General features: G+C 41.0%; 1 protein-coding gene across 2 annotated transcripts in view; it reads right to left on the bottom strand.

Moving 5' to 3' along the window:
• The window catches only part of LOC134531143 (AMP deaminase 2), a 224,518-nt gene that overhangs the window by 93,804 nt on the left and 104,204 nt on the right, over window positions 1-26,510 (bottom strand). For both annotated transcript variants that reach the window (XM_063366754.1, XM_063366755.1), the window contains exons 4-5: window positions 25,956-26,145; window positions 24,572-24,782 (exon numbers count right to left, since the gene is read on the bottom strand). In XM_063366754.1, coding sequence (XP_063222824.1) covers window positions 24,572-24,782; window positions 25,956-26,145 — 401 coding nt within the window. The remainder of the gene's footprint in view (window positions 1-24,571; window positions 24,783-25,955; window positions 26,146-26,510) is intronic.

Below are 26,510 nucleotides of genomic sequence, written 5' to 3'. Positions count from 1 at the left end.
ATAAACTTTTTAATAGGACATTAAAAAAAGTTGAATGTGAATTAAGTTATCTATCTACATTACAAAACCCGCTGACTGCAGTTGCTGTTTTCTCGGAAGAATGCTGCTCGTCAGGAGAAACTTTAGACATTTTTTTGGGGTCGTTCTGGGTCATCTGTGTCGTCATTATCTTATCTCCATTTGGAAAACTTAAACGACGTAAGCCTGCTCATCGCAAATCACTTCAAGAACAATAATATTGTAAACGTAACGTAAGAAGTGTGGTTTAAAAATTTGCGTCGGAAAAAAGAAAACACGAGAAATAATGATGGCTGCCGCGACTACGCTAGTCAACTTAGTACCGTACTGTAAAATTTACTGGACCAGTACTTTTAATACACAAGATTAAATTAATATTTTCAGTATCTGACTGTTATAACCAAAAAGGCCAAAGAAAATAAATACATCCCAGTAATTTAAAATACGTAATTTACGTAATCATTTCCTACCGCATTTGTCTTGTGTTAACTTGATCACGTTAGTTTTGCCGAAATACGAGAGTTATCGTACATGCGCTTTAGTTTAACGTATGGGGTACGCAATCTTTGGTGATTTTACAACACTTCTCGTACACGCACTATAGTTAAAGGTATAACATACAATACCTTTGGCATTTGTACGATAGTTTATATTACGTAGTACGAGAAATGCATACAAAATTCTCTAAAGTAAACAAAAAACAAAGCGCGCCTATATGCGAGTTATGCGACGATTAATAATTTTTATTTTGTCTGCGCTTGAAACTGTTGAGACGACGATTATGCGATAAAAGTCGGAATATTACAAGTATGTAATGGAATTTTGTTGTGCTGTTTTGTGAATGGTCTCAAATGGGGGTTAGAAAATTAGAAAAACGTAATTTTTTTTTAAACGAACGTTCAGTTTTTCGAATATATTTTAAAAGGTTTCGAACCGAACCGAACCGAACCGAACCGAACCGAACCGAACCGAACGTAAGGGTTCGGTTCGGTTCGGTTCGGTTCGGTTCGGTTCGGACTAAATCCAGTCCTGGATAAAAAGCAAAGCGGACTACGAGTCCAAGTTCCCAACCCCCGCATGGTAGACTCTTTTCTACTCTGTCCAACACTTCATCCAGACCATCCTCTGTCTCCTGTAAACTCCTACACGTAATGCATGCCAATTTGCATCCCGCATGAATGTGCCCAGGGTTTTCCCTGTGTCTATGCAGGTTTTACCTGGGCCCAACCTATCTCTAGTTATAGTCTAGATTTAAGAGTGAGGGGAGTTAGTCATGGCGCCAATCGCTGCCATGGCTGGCCAATCCCCTCCTAGCACATGATGCATGCGACCCTCTCCTTGCATGGCTAATCCCAGCATGACTAGGCGTATAGGCTTCGGCCTGAGACGCACCTAGGTCCCTCCCTAACCCGGACCCCTCCAAAATACACTTAGTTTTAGTTAGGTTAGGAAAAAAAAAAAAAAAAACAAAAATCGGTTTTTTCGAACTTCGCCCAGCACTACAGGAGTTCGCTTCGAGCCTTGGCCGAGGACGGACGCGTCAAGCGGAGCTGCGAGATTCCAGGAACAGCCTGTTTGCTCGCACACAGGCCAGGTGGTATTCCCAGGTTTTTTCTAAGAAGTGTAAGCGTGCAAAACAACCCGGGTTGTAGCTAACCCTACAGCCTAGCCACAACCCGGCTTAATACCGGGTGCGTGGTCAGTGGGTGTTAGTGCGTTGTAGGGTGTAACTAGCGACATGACTGACCAGTTAAGTGACGAGCAGGTGATGCAGGAGTGCATCGATGTGCCCCTGCCGAGCGACGACGAACAAGAAATGTCTAGCGACGACGGCTTTACAACAGTCGTCTCAAAAAAACAAAAAACGGGAGGAAAGGACGAAAGACTGCGCCCCCCACTGACGAACCCCGCGATCGCAAGGCAGCAGGCCGAGCGACTTCGCAAGCAGCCCGTCAGAAGGGCAAACAACTCGGCCAATCAAACGGCCGCCAACACGTCCGCAGGTTCGAGCCCTGCCCCGCCAAACCCTGCCCCTCAGGCAAAGAAAATGCAGGTGAAACCCCTGTATGTATTTGTTGATTCTGGCCACAGCTACCCGGCCATTAAAACAGTGCTGGATGCAGCACTGCAGGAGCGCTGGTCGTGCGTCAGTCGCGGCCATGACCAGCTCATGATTCACACTGCCACTGTGGAGGAGTACCACAGGGCAGTGCGTGCACTGGAGCAGGCCGGAGTGCAACACTCTGTGCTGCTGCAACGGGACGAGATCCCGAACAAGTTTGTGTTTTGTCGAGTGCATAGCAGCACCGACAAACAATTCATTCAGGCCGAGTTCGCCGCAATGGGTCTTCCAGTGCAGAACTTCTGGTTTCTGTACAACAGGCAGACAAGGCAGCCTATAAATAAGTTAGTCGTAGAGCTCCCGAAGGCCGTAAATCCAGAAAGGATTTACGACCTGAAGTCATTCGGAGGCCTCAGCATTCGTGTTGAGGACTATCGACACCCCAAAGGCCCCCTCCAATGTGGCAACTGTCAGAGGTTTGGCCACCCCGCAAAAGGCTGCAGAGCCTCCCCTGTGTGCCGATGGTGCAGCCAAGGGCACAAAACCGAGGTTTGCCCCCAGGGAGGTGACAGGACGAAGGCAAAGTGCGCGCGATGTGAAGGCCCGCATTGCGCCAATTACAGAGGCTGCATGGCCTACAAGAGGGAGAACTGGCGTCACCTCCCGCAACAGGAGCGGAAAGACAGAGAGCTGCAGTCCAAACGCGCATTGCGCGAAAACAAGCGAGCAACAGCCGCGGCTCAAGTCCGCCCGCCCCCACAACAAGCCGGCCCCTCAGGCTACTGCCCCCAGCCCCCAAGGCAGCCGTGGCGAGCCCCGAGCTACCCCGCCCCCCCCGCAATGGCAGAGCCCTAATCAATATTCAGTGTTGAGCGATAGGCATGAACTGGAGTATCCTGTCTTGGCAAACCCACCCAGGTCTAGAGGCCAGCCCCTGCCCCAGAGGCCCCCGAAGAAACACCATTCGGGGCACAAAAACGGTAAAGGCCGGGCGCAAGGTCAAGTGATGGATCAGCCAGGTACTAAGGCGCCACCCAACTCCACCACTCCCCCCAGTGATTCCAAGAAAGTCGCGCCTGGGCGACAACAAGCCAGCCCGTTGCAGACTGACTCACCAACAGTAATGCCAACTGCTTCACCGCAGCTAAATCCCGCGGAGAAGCCAGCGATGGACGCGAGCGACTTTCTGAAGCTCGTAGGCCAATCGGATGCCATTACACAGGACCCTAACCTGGCACACGTCCTGGAACCAATGTGCATTTTAATGGCTATTTGGTGTAATCCGTCCAAGTCAATAGAGGACAAAATAAAAGCCACCACGGGCTTCGTGACAGCATTAGCGGCCAGCTTTAATGCTGCACACCCTTAATTTAGGTTCTGCCATTAATACTACCCCCGTAGACAGTAGATTAAGTACCATCCTTTACTGGAATGCGCGAGGAATTAGAAATAAAATAATCGAATTTACCGATCATTTAATTAAACATAATATTAGAATCGCGGCGATAAACGAAACACACTTACTTCCAACAGATCGTCTAACTATCTTAAATTACACTATTTATAGGCGCGACCGCGATACCAGAAGTGGAGGGGTTGCCCTACTAATCCACAGAAGTATACAACATAGTGAATTTCATTTACCTGAATTTAATAAATTAGAAGCTGTGGCAATTACTTTTAAAGTCAATAAACAACAAATTGTGCTTATTTCGATGTATGCACCACCGGGCAGGTCACTAACTGAAAACGAGCTGGACATCTTATATGGCTCAGCTCCCACATTCCTAGCAGTCGGCGATATTAATGCCAAACATAAAGACTGGAACTGTCGGAGCAATACAGCCAATGGCCTACTGCTGCAAAGACACGAGTCTAACAAAAATTATCAAGTACATGCTCCCTCAGAGCCCACTCACGATAGCGGAGTACTAAGGCACAACCCCGATATTTTAGATATTGCATTAAATAAGAGAGTTCAAACGGGATTCGAACTCAGAGTCTTTCACGAAATGTCGTCTGACCACTTTCCAGTACATCTACTATTCGATGACGTGGACACTGACATCAGTCCTCCGAGAAAAATTAAAGACTACAAGAAAGCTGACTGGAGAGGCTTTCAGACGTATTTAGTCGATAATTTGCCTGCAGCCGATGCTGCCAACTTCAAAACAAAAGATAACATCGAATCAGCAGTCACTGAACTTACAGTTAAAATTCAAACTGCAATTAACTCGTGCATCCCAGAAAAGGTGGTTAGATTTAAGCAAGATGAACTGCCGGTGTATATTAGGGATTTAATTTCTCAGAAAAATAGATTAAGGCGCGAATATACTCGACGTAGGCAGCGCGACATTAAAGCGAGAATTAATGAATTACAGAAAATAATTACCGATGAAATAACTCTATGGAGGAGCAGCCAATGGGAGACGAAAGTCTCTCAGCTACAGGTGCAAGATGGTAGCACCTGGAGTATGACAAAGCGATTCCTTCATAAGATAGATAAAATACCTCCGCTACAAACACGCACTGGGTTCGCTTTTACACCGACAGACAAAGCACAAGCCTTCGCGAATACCCTTGAATTAGCCTTTCAACCTAATATCGAACCCTGTGACCCGCAATTTAATGCCAGAATATACAGAGACCTTACAATTAAACTTAATCAGCCTTTAACCTCAAAACCTTACTTAACTCAATCTCAGGAAGTTAAACAGGCTATCAGGCGTATGAAACCACGTAAGGCACCGGGAAACGATGGCATTCAGGCAGTAGTCCTTAAGAAACTGCCCGATGAAATTTTGGAATACCTAGCTCAATTAATAAATGGAATACTTAAACTACAGTATTTTCCATCGCAGTGGAAAGAAGCGAATGTGATAGTTTTTCATAAATCCGGAAAAGATAACACACTGCCCCAAAATTATAGGCCCATTAGTCTGCTGAGTACATTGTCAAAAGTAGCTGAATGCATAATTCTACAGCGACTAAATACTCACATTAAAGAAAATGACGTACTGCCGGACGAACAATTTGGTTTTCGCAGCGCGCATTCAACAACGCATCAACTGGTCCGTATGACAGAACAAATAATAACTGCGTTCAATCAGAATAGCTATAATTTCGCAGCGTTTTTGGACATAGAAAAAGCCTTTGATAGAGTACTTCATGAAGGCTTAATTTATAAATTATATAAAACTGGCTTCCCCGATTGTTATATTAAATTACTGGCCTCGTATTTAGAAAATAGATCGTTTAGAGTCACGACAGAAGGAGCACAGTCCGATTTAAAAATAATTAAAGCAGGAGTCCCACAAGGCAGCATCTTGGGGCCGGTTTTATTCAATATTTATATCCACGATATGCCTAAGCCCGCACACCGATCAGTTCAGTTTGGCTGCTACGCGGACGATACGGTATTGTTTAGCAGATCTAGTATTCTAGAACTCGCAGCAGACAGATTACAAACCGCGTTAAATTCAATAGAACAGTGGTGCACAAAATGGCGAATTAAGGTAAACCCTACTAAATCAGAAGCTATAGTTTTTACGCGAAAACATCTCCCGCCACTTGAAGATAGACCACGACTAACACTTTTCAATGAGCAAATTCCTCACAAAAATGTGGTTAAATATTTAGGCGTACACATGGATAGGAAACTACTATGGCGCGATCACATAGAGGCGAAAAGAAAAACAGCTTTCACTAGGCTCATGACCCTCTACCCCGTCATGAGCAGACGTTTAGGTAGCTCTGTTAAAAACGGAATAATAATTTATAACGCACTAATAAAACCAATAATCACGTATACAGCGCCGGTGTGGGCAACAGCAGCGGAATCTCACTTAATCAAGCTACAGAGAATTCAGAATAAGAGTATTCGTATTGCGACAGATGCGCCTGTGTATTGCCCCGTAAGGGCTATGCACAGAGAGCTCAAACTCGAACTTTTAAAACATTATTATTTCCGAACTGCGCAAAAATTCTACGATAAATGTGCCATAAGCAGAAACCCATATATTTCATCACTGGGCGAACAAGATCCAGAGTTGCATGGAAAATATAAAATGCCAAATTCAATCTTGGCTCACAGACCTCCGTAGTGTGCTGTGGCTGGCTGAGCGATCGGCCAATCAGTCTCCCGCGAGATGAAACTTAAATTATAGACATTAACGAATAATTTGCTTATTCAAAATGGTCCGAAGCACGCAGGTGTAGGTTCGGCTCCCGGGAGTTCACTGCCTGTTGTGTTAGGGCTGACTCCCTATGTACGATGGGCATGGCCCGCCTGGCAGGCTTCACCTCCAGTGCCGGTTGTGTTTCTGAAAGACATGGGATTTTGAATTACAAGCTTGCAACAATGCCAGAATGCGAATAGGTCTTGACTTAATTCACCTGTAACTTTATACACCGACAGTTCCTCTATATTTAACTAGTAGTATAGTAGTAGATATTAGAGATTTGTAAATTAGTAATAAGTCCTAGATACTAAGTAATAGTCATCAAAAATATATATTTCTAAAATAATAATAAAAAATCTAAAAAAAAAAATTTAAAAAAAAAAAAATATATTTTTAGTTCTTATTTTAGTTTTATCTTAAGCACTGCACGTCCATCCCTGAGTTGGGTGTTTGCATATTTCGTAACGAAATGCCTAGTTTGTAAGTCATTTATCTTTTTTCTGTTTTAGTTTCTTAGTTTTTTTAGGTGCTGACTGGCGGCGGAGTGAGTGGTCAGTGCAACCACTCACCACCAGGGGCGCTTGCGTCCCTGGTCACTAAATCCAGTCCTGGATAAAAACAAGGCGGACTACGAGTCCAAGTTCCCAACCCCCGCATGGTAGACTCTTTTCTACTCTGTCCAACACTTCATCCAGACCATCCTCTGTCTCCTGTAAACTCCTACACGTAATGCATGCCAATTTGCATCCCGCATGAATGTGCCCAGGGTTTTCCCTGTGTCTATGCAGGTTTTACCTGGGCCCAACCTATCTCTAGTTATAGTCTAGATTTAAGAGTGAGGGGAGTTAGTCATGGCGCCAATCGCTGCCATGGCTGGCCAATCCCCTCCTAGCACATGATGCATGCGACCCTCTCCTTGCATGGCTAATCCCAGCATGACTAGGTGTATAGGCTTCGGCCTGAGACGCACCTAGGTCCCTCCCTAACCCGGACCCCTCCAAAATACACTTAGTTTTAGTTAGGTTAGGAAAAAAAAAAAAAAAAAATCCAGCACTACAATTTTCAATTACTACCTAAAACTCTTAAAAACCCACCTCGAATCCCACCTCGGATCCTACGAATCCTCGAATCCTCGAATCCATAGGATTCGGTATATTCGACGAATCCAAGATTCGAAAATCCCATCCCTACTTTAGATGAAACAAAACAAAGTCAAGGTTTACTGTAGATATTTTAAAATTATTATAAAACCTTCTTTTCAATGTCTGAAGCATAATAAATAGTAGCACGCTTCATGTTTACATCAAACATAATTTAATGATGATGTGAAACACAGCATAAAAGTAGATAATATTTTAATAAGACATTTAGGAAATTCAGGCATTTTAACATGGCAAACACTGGTGACACCTGACTACAGCGATCCTAGCGGCTTGTCCTGAAGAATGCCCCATGATCTCGGCACAGTTTTTCTCTCATCGTTTGAAATAAGAACTTTTACAACACATAGGAGTATTACAACACTTGTAGTTCATTTTTAGAAAAGTCTATGTTGCATCTTTAGATTGAAACCAACACGGGTCACCGGCATTAATACTTTAGTCACTGAAAAGTTTGTAATTTTTATCACTTTTGCATGGTACTCCAGAAATAGGTGGCCTAGGCATGGCGTGTCAAGCTCTTCGTCATCACGCAGAAGAAAGTCCAAAGCCTTCCTTTGGCAGTGCTTACTGCCATTACAGCTCTATGGGAAAGTATCATCGTTTTCCACTCTAGACATTCTGAGTTCATCGTCAGTACAGGGAAGTATTGCAGACAGGTGACATAATGCACACAACAGTGTTTATGTTCACAGTGAAATAACATTAGCAGTCTCATTTTAGTACAGTATACTCCCAATTATTCGGGGTTATGACTGGCAAGGGGTCCATGGATAACCGACACAGTTAAAGCAATGTAAAAAAAAACTGTTAAAATGTTATCCATTCCAACTATCTAGACAAACACTGTAACAGACACCCCTCGAAGTAATGCAATTATTTGTTCCAGAACAACAAGCAATTATTAAAATAGCGGTAATCAAAAACTTTTTTCCATAAGACAGTATGTTAATGAAAAATATGTTTGTTATGCTGCGAATTTTGTTGCAAAAGTTTTACCAGATTTTTAGCAGTAGTTACGCAATTCGTTATACGGGCTGTGCCTCCTACCAACAAACCCCAGTGCTAGCAAGGCTGGGAAAAGAAATGGCAGAAAACCATCTTTTTTTATGCATTTATTCCTTTTAGTTTTTTTATTTTTGAATCTAAAGTCTGCCCCTAGCTTATGCTGCCGTCACCCGACCTATGTGAAAGGCCCGGGGGGTACCTGATGGGCGCTACGGGCGTCGCGGTGCTCTTGTTGTCCGGAGGGGCGCCAGGCTAGCGGGCTGCTAGGCCGTTGGTGTTGGGTCGTGGGTACTCTGCCCCCGCGTGCCCCGTCAGGTACACGGCTTGAATCTACCCTGAATGGCTCTCCCTTGACTGTGAAGGCCGCTCGGCCGTGTGGAGGACGGGAGACTCCGGAAAATTAGTATACACGAGTTGGTGAGAATTACCTTTAATCTAGTCCCGCTACAAAACACTCTCACCACACTTGGCGACGTCTAGCCGTTACACAATTAACATAGAAAAAACATAACACTACGCGACACTGATGGTTACCTCGGCAGTCTCGCGGGACGCGGGTCGATGCTCGCTGGAGACGGCCACCGCCGAACATTAACGGGTGCAGGGGGGGCTCTATGAGCGGGCTCCTAAATTAGGTGAAACACTTACGTGAGTGATACGATCTGCAGCACGGTATCACGGTGAAGACGGTCGGGATAGGCCCGGTTCCGTAAAATACGCGCCGAGTCGACGTGGGCAGCTATGAATTAATGAGGTTTAAATTTAAAGATTTAGTATAGAATAAAAATTAATCAATGAAGGAAACTTGGATGCTGCCCACGGACACACGTCTGTTCCCGGCGCGGAGTGGTTCGAGACTGCCGGACATGGCCGCCTCGCAAGGAAGTGAAACTTTCTCTTCTTTGTGAGTCGGCGTTAAAAAACTTATATTAACTTAATTTGCTCTATTATAAGCTAAAAACACGTTCCAGGTGCTCAATTAAAAGGTAGCACCTGGTAATTGTGTGCTTAAGGCTTAACAACTGTTTTATAGTAGTATTTAATTATTTGAATTGTGGCATCAAGTTGGCGACTAAATTTATCAACATATTGTCTCACTGTGAGCCGTTTTAGTTGGATTTCTTCTAATCTGACACGATCATAGTCACGGGCATTTTAATTAAGGCCAGTGGCCGCGGTGACTTTTAATAAGGTTTGTTGTCTATTGGGGTCACGCCCGAGGCGCTCGCTTGACTCAATCCGGCTGGGCAAGGGGCGCGTTCTGAAAACGGGATACGGTACTGGCGGTGCGGAGCACGGGCTTAAAGGCCATGGTCGGTACGACGTCAATGCTTAAATGTCATTATTTTACTAATGCTCCAAGCTGCAATTTTCTCTCCTAGCTTAGTTTGCAGGTTCTGTGCAATTTGTGACACTTTTTTTTGTTAAAATACTGTCACTTGATGTCTGTCTTTCAAATTGTTACTCTTTGAATATGAAATATCTTACTCATTGCACACTCTGTTTAAAATATTTATGCCTAAGGCTAGAAGTTTCGCAAGTTTGGTAACGTAACTCGAAAGGCAATTTAAGACGGAGTTAATAAGTCCTTTACCCTCTACCCTCCTCCTTGCACAATGTGCATCATCACAATGACTTTTTAATGTATAAATAAGCAGTTTTATAGTTTCTGTAGTTTAGTCGTAATAATGGAGGTAGTACCACAACATGCGCCTCTACCAGTAGAAATGATTCACAATGATTTGATAAACTAACGGGAACAACGTCACAAGCCTCTGTTACAAAATACTACAAGATGTACAATTGCCAAACCCTCAAGTAGTGGGAACACTTGTGTTTTATTATCACATATCCTGCATACTAATGGAGTGTTACAAAAATATTTATTTGTACAGCAAGTGTCTGGAACAGCCAATGCAGCCAAAGTATAAATGTTTAGCACAGGTAAAGTCTAATGTAAAAAGGATTAAATTTTTTCAATTCACAAAAATGAACAAGTTATTCCACCAAGTACAGATCTTCCCAACTCAATCATTGTGTTTGATGACATTGGGTGTGAAAAACATAAAATACTGCAGCAGTTTTTTTTTCATGGGACATCATGTATTGTGTGACTGTTTATATTTAATTCAGACGTACATTCAATCTCACAAACAGTTGGTTTAGGATAACAAATTTGATAATTTTTTTAAAAATGGATTATAGAAACTTCCAGCTTGTTTACCAAGAGCACGTCACCTCAGACATGTCATTCAAAAAATTATAAAATATGTGCGCTTGCTGTTGTAATAGCAATGATGGGTATGGTTTTATAGTCATAGCCAAGGATTTCCCTCTACAAAAAGCATGTTACCACAGTGGCTTCGATCACTTCATTGCGTAACATTCGTGAAGAATGAACTTGACCATCTCCAAATTTGGAAGCGGCGGAAATAAACATCAGCAAGAGTCATTGACTTTTACTGAAGATGGCCATTGCCAGGTTGGCGGGAAACGTCTTGGTTTAAGAGTTCCTTCTGACACGGTAGATGCAGCTACAAAGAATTACGTAGATGTAATTTCTTGCGACAGCACACACGCACTGAGTGCACTGGCGGATATTTTAGAACGGGAGATGAATGTGCTAAAAAATGGGCTAGCTGCCACTCATGATTTGCCCAGCACTGTGGTCACGTACCTACGAGTAGTGGAATCCAACAACCGAGACCCTTTCACTAATATTCTAGAAACATTACCTCAGGCCGATATGAAACAATATATTGTTGAAGTCAAAACTCAGTTATCTGCTAGTCGCAATGTGATGTCTGATGATGGAAAAAAACTTTTAATGAGCTAAAAGATATTGTGAGCGCGTCACATGATGTGCAAAGGGGTGTGGGCAGTTACCAATGTCAAGTAGATAGCAATACGCGCAAATCTTTCGCCAGGATTCTAGAGCTGTTGGCAACTCCATACAGAACTTTGCCGGGGTGATGGAAGCTTTGAATAAAAATAGTGAAACTGCGCAGTATGATGCATTGAAAAATGCTTTGTTCCCTGCACGCAATAAGCACTCTGATATGACTGCATACCTAACACAGGTTGATGCCACAAACCGCACCTCGATAAACAGCTCTTAAAACTCGTGGGCGACCAGCCAAAGCTCGTACGTAAGGAAATAGTCTCTGGTATGGAATTTCAAATAAATGATTTGATGAGATCTCTACGTGATGTAATGTCAAATTTATTAAGGAAGCTCTAGCCAATAGAGCCAAAAGTCAATAGTCTCGTTAGTGGTCCTAATTTATGTTCTCAGTTCCCGCACACTATTAGTCACCATGTAAATGCCATGAAGACTTGTCTAGACCTAATGTAAAGTATCGTGGAAACGAAGCTAGCAACCAAACCTATGGACCCACTGCAATGATCCACGTCATTACTGCTTCCGTCTATGAGGATTATCAGTGATGCTGCCAACTGTAAAGACCACTTCAGTACCGCTCACGAATAAAAGCGTACCGCTACTACTTCCTAATATAAAGAGCCCCAATATTACAATTAAAAACTTTCGTAATGTAAAAAAGGCCTCTAATTATGGTCTCATCGTTCAGTCATGGCTTTAGAAATGAATAAGCTTCATCATGTTATACACAATGTTCGTGAAAAGTATTTGTTGGCAAAATGTGCGCTTTAAGACCAAGATTCAATTAACGAGCATATTAATAAACCTATCAAGTCGCGTATCGATTGTAGTGATTGTGGAAATGTAGATGTTGGAAAATCACTTTGTTGTCATTGGACATGTTTACTGTGTGTACCACCTCAGTTAAGGACACATCAACATCAGTGACATCAGCTTTTGAACACGTCCTGCTTAGCGCATCAGCTACAAACATTTTTGAACCAGATGCACTTTATACAAGCTCAGTTTAAGTCTTATGCTTTGTAGTCTTCTGGATGAGATCTTGTGAATTTCTTTTTTCATTACGGACAGTAAAGGTTGATGGTCAGTTTGAATGGTTACGTTGCGCAATAGGGTGGTGACTTCAGTGTAGTGACGAATGAAGTCTCTTAGATAGTTAACCAAACCAAGAAAACGTTGAAGGTCTTGCTTACATCCAGGTACATCATAATTTACAATGGTTGAGATCTTGTCTGCATCTGGAAGTACACGACCTTCTGTGAAAGTGTGACCAACATACTTCACCTCTTTCACTTTGTACTGAAATTTGTGGACATTAAACTTTACGTTGCACTTTCGTGCCCTATTGATCACTTCTCTCAGAATATTGTCATGAGCTTGCTCATCCTCAGCATAGATTAACAAATCATCCACATATATTATGACACCATCAATGTCACCAAATGTTTGAGTGTTGTATTTTTGAAATACCTCAGTGGAGATATTCAAACCAAAGGGTAGTCGTTTGAACTGATAAGAGCCAAATACAGTGGAGAAAGTACAGTATGATGAGCTGCGTTCATCAAGATTGACATACCAAAACAAGTCCTTCAGATCAAGCACACTGAAGTATTATGCTTTGCCAAGCTTTGCAACAACATCTTTGACTGTGGGTAATTCTACATACTCCTTGAAGATGGCATAATTCAGATCCTGAGGATCAAGGCAGAGCCTTAATGATCCATTCGGTTTTTCAACAATACGGTAATTTGATTATTATGCCTAACTGACAAAGTGTCTAATTCAATTTTTAACCGTATTTTGATTTGGATGGGAAATCTATGATGTGTATTAGATGATGGCACACAGTTCTCTTTCAGCTTAATAGTGTAGTCATCCTCAAACTTACCGATGCCAGTGAAAACATCTCTGAAGGCAGTCACTACGTTTTCTTGGGATAGCTGACACACTTCATCGACTATGTTCTTCTGTAGAATACCTAACCTCTCACAAGTCGAAAGTCCCAAAATTGGCACAGAATCTTCATTCACTATCACAAATGTTTCCAAGGAATTCAAGTTCTTAAGAGACAATGTTAAGACACAAAAGCCCACAACATCAATGTGAGTTTTATTGTAAGCAGCAAGTGACATGTTTTCTTGATGCAACTTGATGCTTGGTTTGACACACTGCAGTTTGGAGAGTGTTGTAAGGGGTAAGATGTTGAACAAGCACCAGAGTCAAGTTTGAATTTGACACTCACGAGATTTTCTACAAGAAAAGTTTCAGTCCAGCTTTATGACAATGCAATGGTGTTCACTTCACATCTTGTATTTGCACCGCAGTTATGATCTTCACCGGTAGGCCTGGCTGAGATCTCACACAGTAGTAATCTTCATACTCAGCAGCATGTTGTGTATTGTTTTCACTACATTTTACTTCAGTTACTTGTTGCTTATCACCAATTGCACGTGAGTTGCATACCTTGGCAAAATGGTTCATGCGCCCGCAGTGGGAACACAGTTTTCCACGTGCAGGACATTTCAATCGGTCTCTTGCATGTTGATAGCCACACCATTTACAATCAAATTCAACAATTGTTCGTTGTACATTTGTGGCTTTCGTGGTACGGTATTGGCTGTTTTTTCTGTACTTCATTTCATCCACTGTGATTTTGCAGTGGCTTTCTTCACCGGAGTTAATAACCTGACTTGCTTGTGTGCTCGTGATTTCTGCTGTTCTGAATCTTCCAATTGTTTCGTCCAGAGTAACATCTCCAATTTTCAGCACCTTTTCTTGTGTCGCCCGATCTTGTGTTCCAAAGACAATTCTATCATGTAGAATTTCATCTGTGTTTTGAAATTCGCAATCCCGCAACAGTGTTTTCAGCTCCGTTACAAAAGCATTGAATTGTTCACCTTCCTTCTGTTTGCGGTTATAAAACAAGAATCTTGCATGAAGAATGTTTTTCTTTGGATTACAGTAGGCCTGAAATTTGTTCAGAATTGTGGCAACAGTTTTGTTCTTTTCTTTGTCTGCAGTGAAAGTGAAGGTGTTTTTACATCCAACACATCTTCCCCAATTACATTTAGGAGAATAGCAATCTTGTGTGATTCACTCTGTGATTGCAGATTCGAAGCCTCAAGATAGATGTGAAATGCTTGACAAATTTTTTTCCAGTTTTCTGCTAAGTTGCCCGTGAGCGATAAATTGGCAGGAACATTAAAAGCAGTAGCCATGTTGAATTTACTAAACATGTACAAGCACTCCCGAATTCTAGGTGATCAACATTACCGTTAACGTCAGGACATTTGATGTAAATCCTAGTTAGTTGGACATACCGACTGCACCATGTATTGATGTTTTATTATCTCTTTCATTAACATACACTGTACAACTGATGTTACAATCTTACACACGTGTTGTCTCTCTAGTCGCCATTCTCCACCTTATCCAGGATGAAAAGGGTAGGGTAAAGAGAAGAAACACTAATCATTTGAAGCGATCCTTTGCAAGAAGAGAATTTGCAGTAGCAGGACAAGACATTAAGGTCGGCAAACAAGGGTACTGGTAGGTGAACACAAAGTGGTAAAATTAGCTTTTGAGCAGCCCACGCAGTCTGAAAGAGTGTTGGACGGGGGATTCAAAGGTTTCACAGACACAGATCTTAAGAATAATCAACCAGGGGACTGCGAGCTCATCTACACATGCCCACAAGGTCCAGGTCACAAAGAATCCCACAAAAACCTGTCTACCTTAATGAATATGTATCAAGATAAATTCATTATTAAATCTAGTGTGTGTCGACGTAGCAATTAAGAGGGAGATGTGGTAATGTAGATGTTGGAAAGTTGGTATGCGAGGTGTGGAGAATGGCGACTAGAGAGACAACACGTGTGCAAGATTGTAACATCAGTTGTACAGTGTATGTTAATGAAAGAGATAATAAAACATCAATACAGTGATTGTCATTCATCTGTGGATTAGCCCTTGGTTCATGTGAAAAAAGAACCCATGACCCCTAGTGTGAAAACTCCTCAAATCAAGGATTCCTTTAGTGAAAGCAACGATGCACATTTCCCACTGACTGCTCGTTCTAGTAAACAACAAACATGTAACTGCAATGGGCGAGTCATTTGGTGAAGAAGTGCAGTCCTATTTAGCAGGGTTTAACTCCAAGATAAATTATACGAATTACGGAATTTACAAAAGCAAACATCACTCGTTCTTAGGAAATAAGGAAATTTTTTCTACCAAATAATTTAATTTGCATCAATAACAACATTATTCAGCCTTTCCCCAGCTTATACAAACTATTGTTTTTGAGAGAACCTAAGCTGTATTCAGAAGCTGCATTACGGAAGTACAAACGCTTGCTGGAGTCTACAAGCGTGTGTTTTAAAAGGAACAAACCAGCATCCAATCATTATAAAAACAGTGATCATGAAAAATTTGATCTTATAAAAGACCTTTGTCCAAACATTGGTACACATCAAGGCAGTAGTTAAGTTCAAAAACTTGATTTAAATCGCAGAAGCAAATGTCTTTTGCAATTTAGTTAGTGAATTGATCAACTGAGATTATCTTTGGCATTGCCACAATCCTGAAATACATCACACGCAAACGAAATAATGTATATTATCTAGGGATGGGATTTTCGAATCTTGGATTCGTCGAATATACCGAATCCTATGGATTCGAGGATTCGTAGGATCCGAGGTGGGATTCGAGGTGGGATTCGAGGTGGGATTTTAAGAGTTTTAGGTAGTAATTGAAAATTGTAGTGCTGGGCGAAGTTTGAAAATTTCGAATCAAACCGAACCGAATCCTTACGTTCGGTTCGAAACCTCTTAAAATATATTCGAAAAACCGAACGTTCGTTTAAAAAAAATTACGGTTTTAAAATTTTCTAACCTCCATTTGAGACCATTCACAAAACAGCACAACAAAATTCCATTACTTGTAATATTCCGACTTTTATCGCATAATCGTCGCCTCAACAGTTTCAAGCGCAGACAAAATAATAATTTAAAAAAATTATTAATCGTCGCATAACTCTCATAGCATTTTTTCATATAGGCGCGCTTTGTTTTTTGTTTACTTTAGAGAATTTTGTATGCATTTCTCGTACTACGTAGTATAAACTATCGTACAAATGCCAAAGGTATTGTACATTATACCTTTAACTATAGTGCGTGTACGAGAAGTGTTGTAAAATCACCAAAGATTGCGTACCCCATACGTTAAACTAAAGCGCATGTACGATAACTCTCGTATTTCGGCAAAACTAACGTGATTAAGTTAACACAAGACAAATGCTTAGGAAATGATTACGTAAATTACGTATTTTAAATTACTGGAATGTATTTATTTTCTTTGGCCTTTTTGGTTATAACAGTCAGATACTGAAAATATTAATTTAATCTTGTGTATTAAAAGTACTGGTCCAGTAAATTTTACAGTACGGTACTAAGTTGACTAGCGTAGTCGCGGCAGCCATCATTATTTCTCGTGTTTTCTTTTTCCGACGCAAATTTCTATAACCACACTTCTTACTTTAAGTTTACAATATTATTGTTCTTGAGGTGATTTGTGATGAGCAGGCTTACTTCGTTTAAGTTTTCCAAATGGAAAAAAGATAATGACGACACAGATGACCCAGAACCACCCCAAAAAATGTCTAAAGTTTCTTCTGACGAGCAGCATTCTTCCAAGAAAACAGCAACTGCAGTCAGCGGGTTTTGTTATGTAGATTGGTAACTTAATTCACATTCGACTTTTTTTTAATGTCCTATTAAAAAGTTTTACTTTTTAAAAATGTTAGGTTATGTCTACCACAAAAATATGTTATGTGGCCTTATGCTGAATGTTCGTCATCTTTATAATCTTATTTTTTTTTAATGAAGGTTAGTGTACACTGAAAAAGGAAGATAGTCTTTTTGAAATTTAGATGGAACTTCTTCATGAATTAAAAGTATATATATACATATAAAGAAATTAAATGCAAAATGATTTTCTCTAAACTGTTTTCTTTCCTTCATTATTTATTGCATAAACTTTACTTATAAAATGTTTTGCAATGTTTTAATAAAGCTAAGCTTTATAATGTTTTAATTTTAGATATGGCTGGAGAACCTTTCTTTCTCACCATTCAGTTAAAGACCGAAATGTTGGTGGTCGGTTCATTTTAATTCAAAACAATTATTTCTGTATGAGGTTCGGTACAAATTTTTTTTTTGCTATGGTTCAATTCAGTTCGGTTCGAAACCAGAGAACTGAGGTTCGCCCAGCTCTAGAAAATTGTATACCTAAACTGTATTATAAAGGTAACGGAAATAGCACAAACATAAGATAAACTACGCTGCATTTTGTCAATTAGCATAACTACTCGATCATTTCCAACCTTCAATAATATAACATTGCAGAAAAAACGTAACTTTTTTTAAATGGTGTCTGTTATACAAATCTATTTTATTGAAAACATAGGAAGGATTAATTTAACAGAGAATTAGACAGATGCAAACTTACGTGTGTGGTTTTTGAGGTTATTTGTCTCTATTTTATATCAGGTGTATACACTATGCACTTATTTTATAATTTTATAAATACACATGATTTTCTTTAATACATAGGCCTATGTAATTTTTCAAAATAAATGTGTGATTTTTTTTAATAACATGTGGTGAAGTTTAGTGTGGGACTGGGATTCGAGATTCGATGACAAACACTGAGGATTCGAACAAGGATTCGGATTCGACCAAAATGTGGATTCGTCTCATCCCTAATATTATCAAAGAATTGACTGAAGCGGGGTATATAAAAAAATGAGTACAGCTTTTTATAATGTGACTAGCCGACGTGGGAATGCACTTCAACTTCAGAAAGGCGTATGAAAAGTGTTTCCTCGGAGAAGGGTAATCACTCGTGCCCTTGGCGATCTTTTAAAAATAGATCTAGTAGAAATGCAGCTTTACTACCATATGATTAATGCTTTCAGATATATTTTGGAAAGCTACAGATACGTACTCTAAGTGTGCTTACGCTGTTCCAGTCAAGAAAAAACTGCACTGTTTGTAACTCAAGCTATGAAATGTATTTTAAAGGTTTCTAGTACGTTCAATCACATGTAGTTCAACAGAGGTACGGAATTTTAAAATAAACCATTTCAGGCCTTAATGAAAAAAACACGAAATTAAACATTTTTCTACCAACAGCAAGCTGAAGTCATTGATTTTTTAACACTTTATTAGAAGTATAAAATCACTTTTGTTTACAGAAAAGTTGGCTCCGATAAATTACAAATGGCTGAAGCTTTTGCCAAAAGCTAAGAAAATATACAATGGCAGATTTCACAGGACTACTGGTACGAGCCCCAATGAGGTAAAAATTAATTCTCTTCTTAAAACAGTTTAAAATGTTGTGAAAAAATTCATCCCAGGTGACTTAAGGCTCACGTAGGCTACCAAGTACGGATCTCAATAATAAGAATATATATTTCTTAAGGCTGTACTGTGAAATGATCTCATGAGATTTTCAAGGTTACAAAATCAACAATATTTATCCTTGGACCTACTATGTGACCGATAGAAAGCTGTTTTTATTCGGAAGAACTTACAAAGTCATTAAATATCCAGACACTTCATTGATTAATAAAATCCACAAAAGACTTCCGACACGTCTTCTAGTGAGTTGAATAGGATTTCCAGGGTGAAACGGAGATACGTGGAAGATTAAACCAATTGGTTTCGGTGTGAATGTGCCTTAACTAACTGTTTGAGCAGGCAGGCTGCTGGGATGCCATTTGGGGGCGTATCTAGTGGGGCTGCTGGGACATAGCTTGGGGGCCTGTCTGGAGAAGCTGCTGGGACGCAGCTTGGGGGCGTCTAGGAAGCCAGATGTTTTGGCAAAGAGGAGTGGGGTGACTTCCTGCGCCAGCTTCCCACCCTCCCTAAGGGTTGTTTCTAAGGGGTGTGCTGCACCTCCATGGAGCTCATTCCTACTCTTGCAGTAACATGGCTGGCCAGGAGATTGCATTTGTGGAGACGCTGTTGGGTCAGATCACCGCCCACATATGAACTTGTTTCGGAAATCTCGTTAAGGCAGGAATAAAATTACTACCACAGTTCTGATGGAGAGTTTAAATTGTTTGAGGTTCAGCACTCGAGGAGGCCATCGTCATCCTCGATGATGAGGCAACTGCAGCGATGGCTGAGGACCCAGAGCAGGCCGACTTCATGTAGTTAGTGTATGACATCACTCCGATCACCCTTGAAAATCTTGGAACTTCCAGGTGGTCAAGGAGGTACAGATACTCGAGGATTACAGTGATTTGATGGCTAGTCAAATTCGGACAGCGGGGTGGGGGAGTCTGTGGACGAGGAAATACAAGTGTTTTAATTTTTTTAATTTTTTTTTGCCACATAGGTTAGCTCTTTTGGGAAAAATTACTCTTGCCTGGGCGCAAAAACCGGCAGAAGTAATGTTTAGTTTATTGAGATAAAATTAAATTTACCCGGTTTGTGACAACAGGTAAGATAAAACTAATTAAATTGGTTTCAAGATAGAGATAGAGTTTGCATCTGGTTTATTTTTAAGTTCACCTCCCACATGAGGCTTGCAGACACAAAGAGTCTGAGGTTTGGAAAACGTTTTTAATACTCTGTGAAACTAAAAGTTATAATGATGTATATATGCTTGTAACCACTTTAAACACTATATACATAATACTTTTTATTTGCCTAAAATAGAAATATTTTAAAAACAAATATTTTTAATAATAGGAATTGTAACTAACGCCCCTCGTGCCCCAAAATTATATTATATTATATTAATTTAATAAAAATAAACCTAGGAAACAGCTGAGCAAAAAAATATAAAGAAAAAACAAGTATTACCAGAGGTGGCACGAGGTGGTGTACAAGACAATTTAATACTCCCTGCACACAAGCAACTTGGGAGCTAGTGGATCGTTTAAATAGATATAGGTAAATAAGGAATAAAAAAATCACTACATAAGTAGATTGGTCTATAGGTTTCCTGGTTTATTTTAAAAGCATTAAATTAAATCTGTTTACCATTTGTTTTAGTTTCACAAAGAAAGGTATTAACAAGTTATTAAAAGGAGGGCCGGCCCGATATGATTAACACACGTCATACTATCTTTTTAACAACAAATCAAGCACAGAAAAACAATTTAAAAATGTTCTTCCTGACATATTATAGCAGGTTAGGTTCGTCCACTCATTACGGTTACAATTTCACATATTCTTATTTGTTAAGTTCTCTATGCCACTGCTCGATGGTATTCATTTAAATAATTTCTTTTGTTGCTTGTAGGGAGAAGTTATATTTTAAAATATCACCCTGGGCTTCAAAGTTGGACGTCTGGCCGGGATAAAGCTCTTCTTAAAGAGTCTCAAAGCTCGAGGTCCTGGACAACATGATAGGTGCAATTTCGGCGCCCAAATGTTGGACCCTGTCTGAAACACAAGCCAAATTCGGACGAATTAGACCTGCTTCCAGACAGTCAAACACAGTCGGCGCGTAAAGGCCAACAAATGGAATTCGGGGAGGAATAAAGTTCGAAGTACTCACCAAACAGGGTGTAGTTCCTGGACTCAGGAAATGTCTCGCGCCGACATCCGAAAGGCGCGGACCGAGAATAGTGCGGATGACGCGGAAGAATCATGATTTAGGAAGATAAATAAAATTAATAAAAAGTAAACTAAAACATTATTTGTTGCCTTATTACAACGACTGACTGGCTACTACTAAATTTAGAAACTGAGATCACATCCCTTAACACCGATGACTAGATTCCTAATTCGATGGAAGAGTTCGTCGTTTCCGCGAGAAAGCCTCTCGACAGAGGAGACGCCGAGATGACGTGGTAAGTAGCCGAAGTCTAAGTGCCGCAATGGCGGACAAAGCTCCTAATTAAAACGGGCACTCGGCCCTAGGGAAAAGAGGGGGAAGGTTCGGCTCTGGACCGAAAACTTCCGGAGGTGACCGAGGTGGGCGTAACTACACCTTCAGTTGTTGCGCCGAGGGACGACCACTGCGCTCTCTACCGGCGGGCACAGAAAGCTACATAGGATCGACTTTTACAGGACGTGAGTAGAAAGCATAGGGCCTTATGGCGCAGCTGGTGCTGCTCTCTGGCGGCCTAAAGGGGAAGGAAAGAAGGAGTTAGCAAGGTCGCCACTAGGTGTCGCGGTCGTTTGCTCCACTCGCTGTCGACAAGTGCAGAAGTAACTGTTTCTGCCACTAGATGTCGTGGGCGGTCCATATCTGCACATATTTTTACTGTGGCAAATCATCCTTGAAGTAGGCCACTGCCTGGCGAGTTCACATCAGGGCAATGATCCTGGGCCAAATTCTGAGAACCAAGGTGGGGAGCTGGGGGGTGAGGGTGGACAAAAACGCAACGAGGCTGGGAAAGAGCGTCCCAACGTGACTTTTTATGAGTGAACCTAAGACGTATGCGTGACGGGAAGAGCTGTTGTAAGCTGGTCTCTGAGAAGTGGTAAAAACTTGTCCAGAGCTTTTGTGTGCAAATTTAGTCATGCAGGGAATTAAAGTTACAGGCCCACGGGCGTGACTGCAAGTGGGAGTAATGTTATCTGGGCTGCTAACGACGTCTTAGACTTGCAAAAGATCAGATTGGTCCCTGAGAAAAGGTGCCTCGGTCCACTGCCGCAAAGTTTAACTAATAAGAGTACACCAGCCTAAAAAAACGTAAATCACCCTTGTGTAACCAATAAATATGAAAAACAATATTTCCAAAAATAATTTAAAATTATAAAAATTAAAAAAAAAGAGCAGAAATACATAATTCCCGGCACAGCATGCTTAAAAAAAGAAATACTGCCTTTACTCATTAATACACAAGCATATATGTTTTAATATGAGGAATACTTAAAAAAGAAAAAGCTATTACTAACAGCAAAAATAATACCTTCACATAATTTTAATACTATAAACCATTTTTTATAAATACTTACTAATAATAAAGGAATACTGGAAAAGAAACTAAGTGAATACTACACAGTAAAAAAAAAATATGGCTGTAAGCTAGCACTATAAAATAATAAGAATACTTATAAAAATATCACTAAAATTTTGCTTTTAGCTTTGATATGATAGTAGCTTATATAAAGAATATATCGAAACAAGATTGTGTCTTTAGTATTCAAACATTTTTTTTTGGTGGCACTAAAAAACGATAACGGCCTCTGACTCACTGTCAGCAGACGACAAAGTCGTTGGCACCCTCTGGTGTTTGAATTTGCAGCTGCTACACGTGGACTTTAGCAGATGACAGTACGTATTTTATAAATTTTTTAATTAGGTGCCGCCAGTATAAAAGAAAAGATGGCAGTGTTTAAACTTGGTAACTCTACGAAATATGGTGGTCCCTAGCAGATTACAGTATTTTAGAATTTGAATTTGGCACTTTATTTGATAGTATATATTCCTTATTTAATTCTTTCTCTCTCTCTACAATCGTTCTGGTCTAGTGGCTAATATCTCGGCCTACCGATTCACGTCCGTCATGATGCAGATTTTATTCTTAAAAATAACACCAACACTCCACACCAGAGCTCTTTAGTTACTGAAATACGTATGTACAAAGAGGCTGCCACTGCTGTACGTGACGTCAACTGCAGACAGCTTCCGCCACGTGGCTGGGTGGCCAAACCCCCCTCACTGACATGTGTTGCCAAGCCCACGTCTGGAGCAACTACCCTGAAGCAACTACCAGTTGCTTTGTTTAAGGTTGGTTCCAGAACCATCACGCTTTCCGTACTAACAGTGCATTCATAATCAAAACAAGTGTTTGCAATCTACAAAAATATATTGATTTAAAGGTAATGAAAAATTACTTTACTTTAACAATAAAACCTGAATTTTTGTAAATTGTTTATTTTGTAAGTGTAATTCCACGAGCCATTATCAAATAGTTAATTTCCTAGAATAGGTGTTCATACGGAAAAAAAACCCTCTGAAAATGGTATTATAAATACTTGTGTCCCGAAAAACACCCTTAAGTGTATTTAGTGTTACTTTAAATAAACAATCATTTATAACAATTTACAGCATTTTAAATGTAGCTTACCTAACTGTATCAACTGTTCAAAACAGTGAACAATTGAAAAACTACTTGAAATATCACAATGCTGTTTAACAGTCATCAAATAGAATGAGAGGAACTAAATACAATTTTCTGAATTCATATAATTTTTTATCAAAGCTCTTACTCTAGAAAATTACCATTTAATACAATTTTTTTTATATTTATGTATATATACATATCCATGTATACCCAATCAAACATTTTGAATATGTTTATAAGAGTTATTTTTATTGTAAATAAAAAATAAATCTTATATACCTACCTAGTGTAAAATAACCAATCCAACAGACTGGGCTGTGTACTTAAAGTTATTAATATGACTTACTTAAACAATAAAAAGTAATAATATTATTTTCTTTAACTATGCTGTTAAAATGTTATGAGTCATAAGAAAGTGTAAAAATTTTATTGAAATGTATGGGATTTGTATCAAGAACTTTCAATCATCGATCACACATATTTCCGCACATCTATCTAAACTGACAGTAAAATATTGTGTTATTACAATTCTAATACTAAAATTAAAATGTATTTTTAAATATTTTATTGTGTGACTATAAAAGTTCATAAAATGTATTTCAGATCATTTTTACTACCACAGAGATTTATTTGGCATACCGATAAACTTGATTTTTCCCCTGGTGTTCATATACGTGAATATATATAGATTAATTCCCTCACATGCAGATGACTTCGGCACCAATGGGACTAAGGAATTTTAACTTAAACAACTTAGAGCAGTTAGCATCATTGAAATTTTTGCGACCAAACACTGAACAAACGTTTTTCAGCCATAATAAGAAATTACAACTAGATAAAACTTAAGGAAAAAACGTACATTTTAAATAACTAATTAACCTTTTCATAAATGTGCCTCCCTTTTTTTTTAATGACTTTCCTAATTGGTCTACTAAAATATTTGACAATAGCTTGTTCGGTTGTTGGCTGCCAACATGTAACTGTATAGGTTTGCTGTGGGATTACTTTCAGATACTGCGATGTCCAATATAAATAGTTTGCAAATTCCACAATTAGCTATTGCCCAAGAAACATGTAAAATTCCAAACAGTTCCCCAGTTTGGTGGCCACCCTGTTCATAACGAGGCAGTACGCCGGGACACTCACAGCGGGCCGTCTGCGATCATGGCACACAGCTTGTGCATGTCGCTGATGAAGGTGCTGAGGTCGGTGAAGGGGTACTTGAGGGGCTCGCTGCGCCCCGCGTCCTTGTACACCTGGAACACTCCGTCCACGGGCCGGCACACGAAGCCCTTGTCGTCCAGGAACTCACACTCCCAGGGGCTGCCCTTCATGGCCGGGGCATGCACCGGGTGGTCTGCACAACAACGCATGCACTATATTAAACAATCAACTGTTTGCCTACCTGAAGACTCAGCATTGCAATGGGATAGGTTATTACATATTGTATTGTTACGCATGTGAGCAAGGCCACGACATGCGCAGGTGCAGAGCTGGCTGGCGGCTAACGTAACATGAGATGTGCCATGCGCACCTGGGTTGCTGCTTTATCTCCCTCCAGCCCTCTGCTCCCCCCCACGCGGCACTGTTAGTTTGACATCCGAAACCTGCCAGCTGCGGAGTTACGCGAGCCGCCGACACGTGTTTTCGAGAGATTTCTGCCGTTGGGAGAGCTCGGAATGACGCGACTGGCCCCGGCCGGTCTTGTGAGTTCTGGAATTGTGCCGGGACCTATATATATGCCCGAGGATGTCAGAGCAGGGAGTCAGTGGAGTTCAGAGAGAGAGTTCAGGCGGAAGCCTTCCCGCAGCGGAGCTTCCGGGGAAATAGTGCCGCGTGTGCGGCAGAGTGGCGAAGTCCTTGGACGAAGGTTCCAGGGCAAGGAGTGAGTGAATGAGTGAGTGAGTGGAGTCAGGAGTTTTCCCGCAGAGAAGTTTCTGGGCGATAATGCTGCGTGTGCGGCGGAGTCTCGAGCGAAGTTCCAAGCGAGGCGTCGAGTGGGATCTCTGCGAAGGGGAAGTGCGACGGCGGCAGCGGAGTGCGGCGACGGAGGTCCACGAGGGGTGCTACGGCAAGAGTTGCACCAGAGGCGCGGCCCAGTGGGGTGTGCGGTGTGTGAAAACGAGTGACTGGGGAATAGACATTTCTTTAAGTGTAGTTAATTATTTGCTATCTTAGAAGATTATTTGTAAGTGACATAAAACTGTGTGTGAAATAAAATCATTAATTGGACTATCCTTCACAAACCCGTGGTAAATTGTAACAGTATAAAGAATAATATTAGGAGCATACACAACCATTCTTTAAAATATCACTTTCAAACAAAACCACTGTGTGCATGATAAAGTATAAAGGTAAGAACACTGCTACAGAAGAAGGAGTTATTGCAGGTATTGTGTTGCATGTAGAGAGATTTGGAGAGAGGTAAGTTAGGGAGTGGGTTTTGTGGTACGGCAGGGAGGGCGGGGAGGGCGGGGAGGGCGGGGAGGGCGGGGAGGGCGGGGAGGGCGGGTGGGCAGGGAGGGCGCACCTTCTATGGTCTTGCGGTCCTCGTGCTGCACGCCCTCCAGCAGGTGGTGCTGGCAGCTGGAGTCGAGGGAGCGCAGGAAGCGCGAGGTGACGAGCGGGAAGCCCTGCTGGGACACGGCCATGTAGCGCTCGCGGATGTACAGCGCCTGCACCAGCAGCCCGGACGCCTGCTGCAGGTCCTCCAGCGGCACCTGCAGGCCAGCGACACGCTCGCTCCAACGCTCCACCGCTCCACCGCTCCACCGCTCCACCGCTCCACCGCTCCACCGCTCCAGCCGCATGAGCTTAGTGAGCGACTATGTCATATTGTGTTTACAACTAGATAAACAAACATTTTGAATCCCTGGGAAAATATTACATTTATGTCAGGTTTATTGTTCTTTATTATGAAGTTTAAACACACACACACACATATATATAATGCTAAATGTAGAAGTGCATTTGTAGTTAAAATAAACTTAAGAAAGCACAAATAGCATTTAGATTTCTTTTTTTTTTTTAACCACTTTATAAATTAAATTTTTTTTAAATATTCACAAACAAATAAGTACTAGTT

This window comes from Bacillus rossius, chromosome 3, assembly GCF_032445375.1.
Source record: "Bacillus rossius redtenbacheri isolate Brsri chromosome 3, Brsri_v3, whole genome shotgun sequence".
NCBI lineage: Eukaryota > Metazoa > Arthropoda > Insecta > Phasmatodea > Bacillidae > Bacillus > Bacillus rossius.
This window is presented reverse-complemented; position numbering and strand designations above follow the sequence as displayed.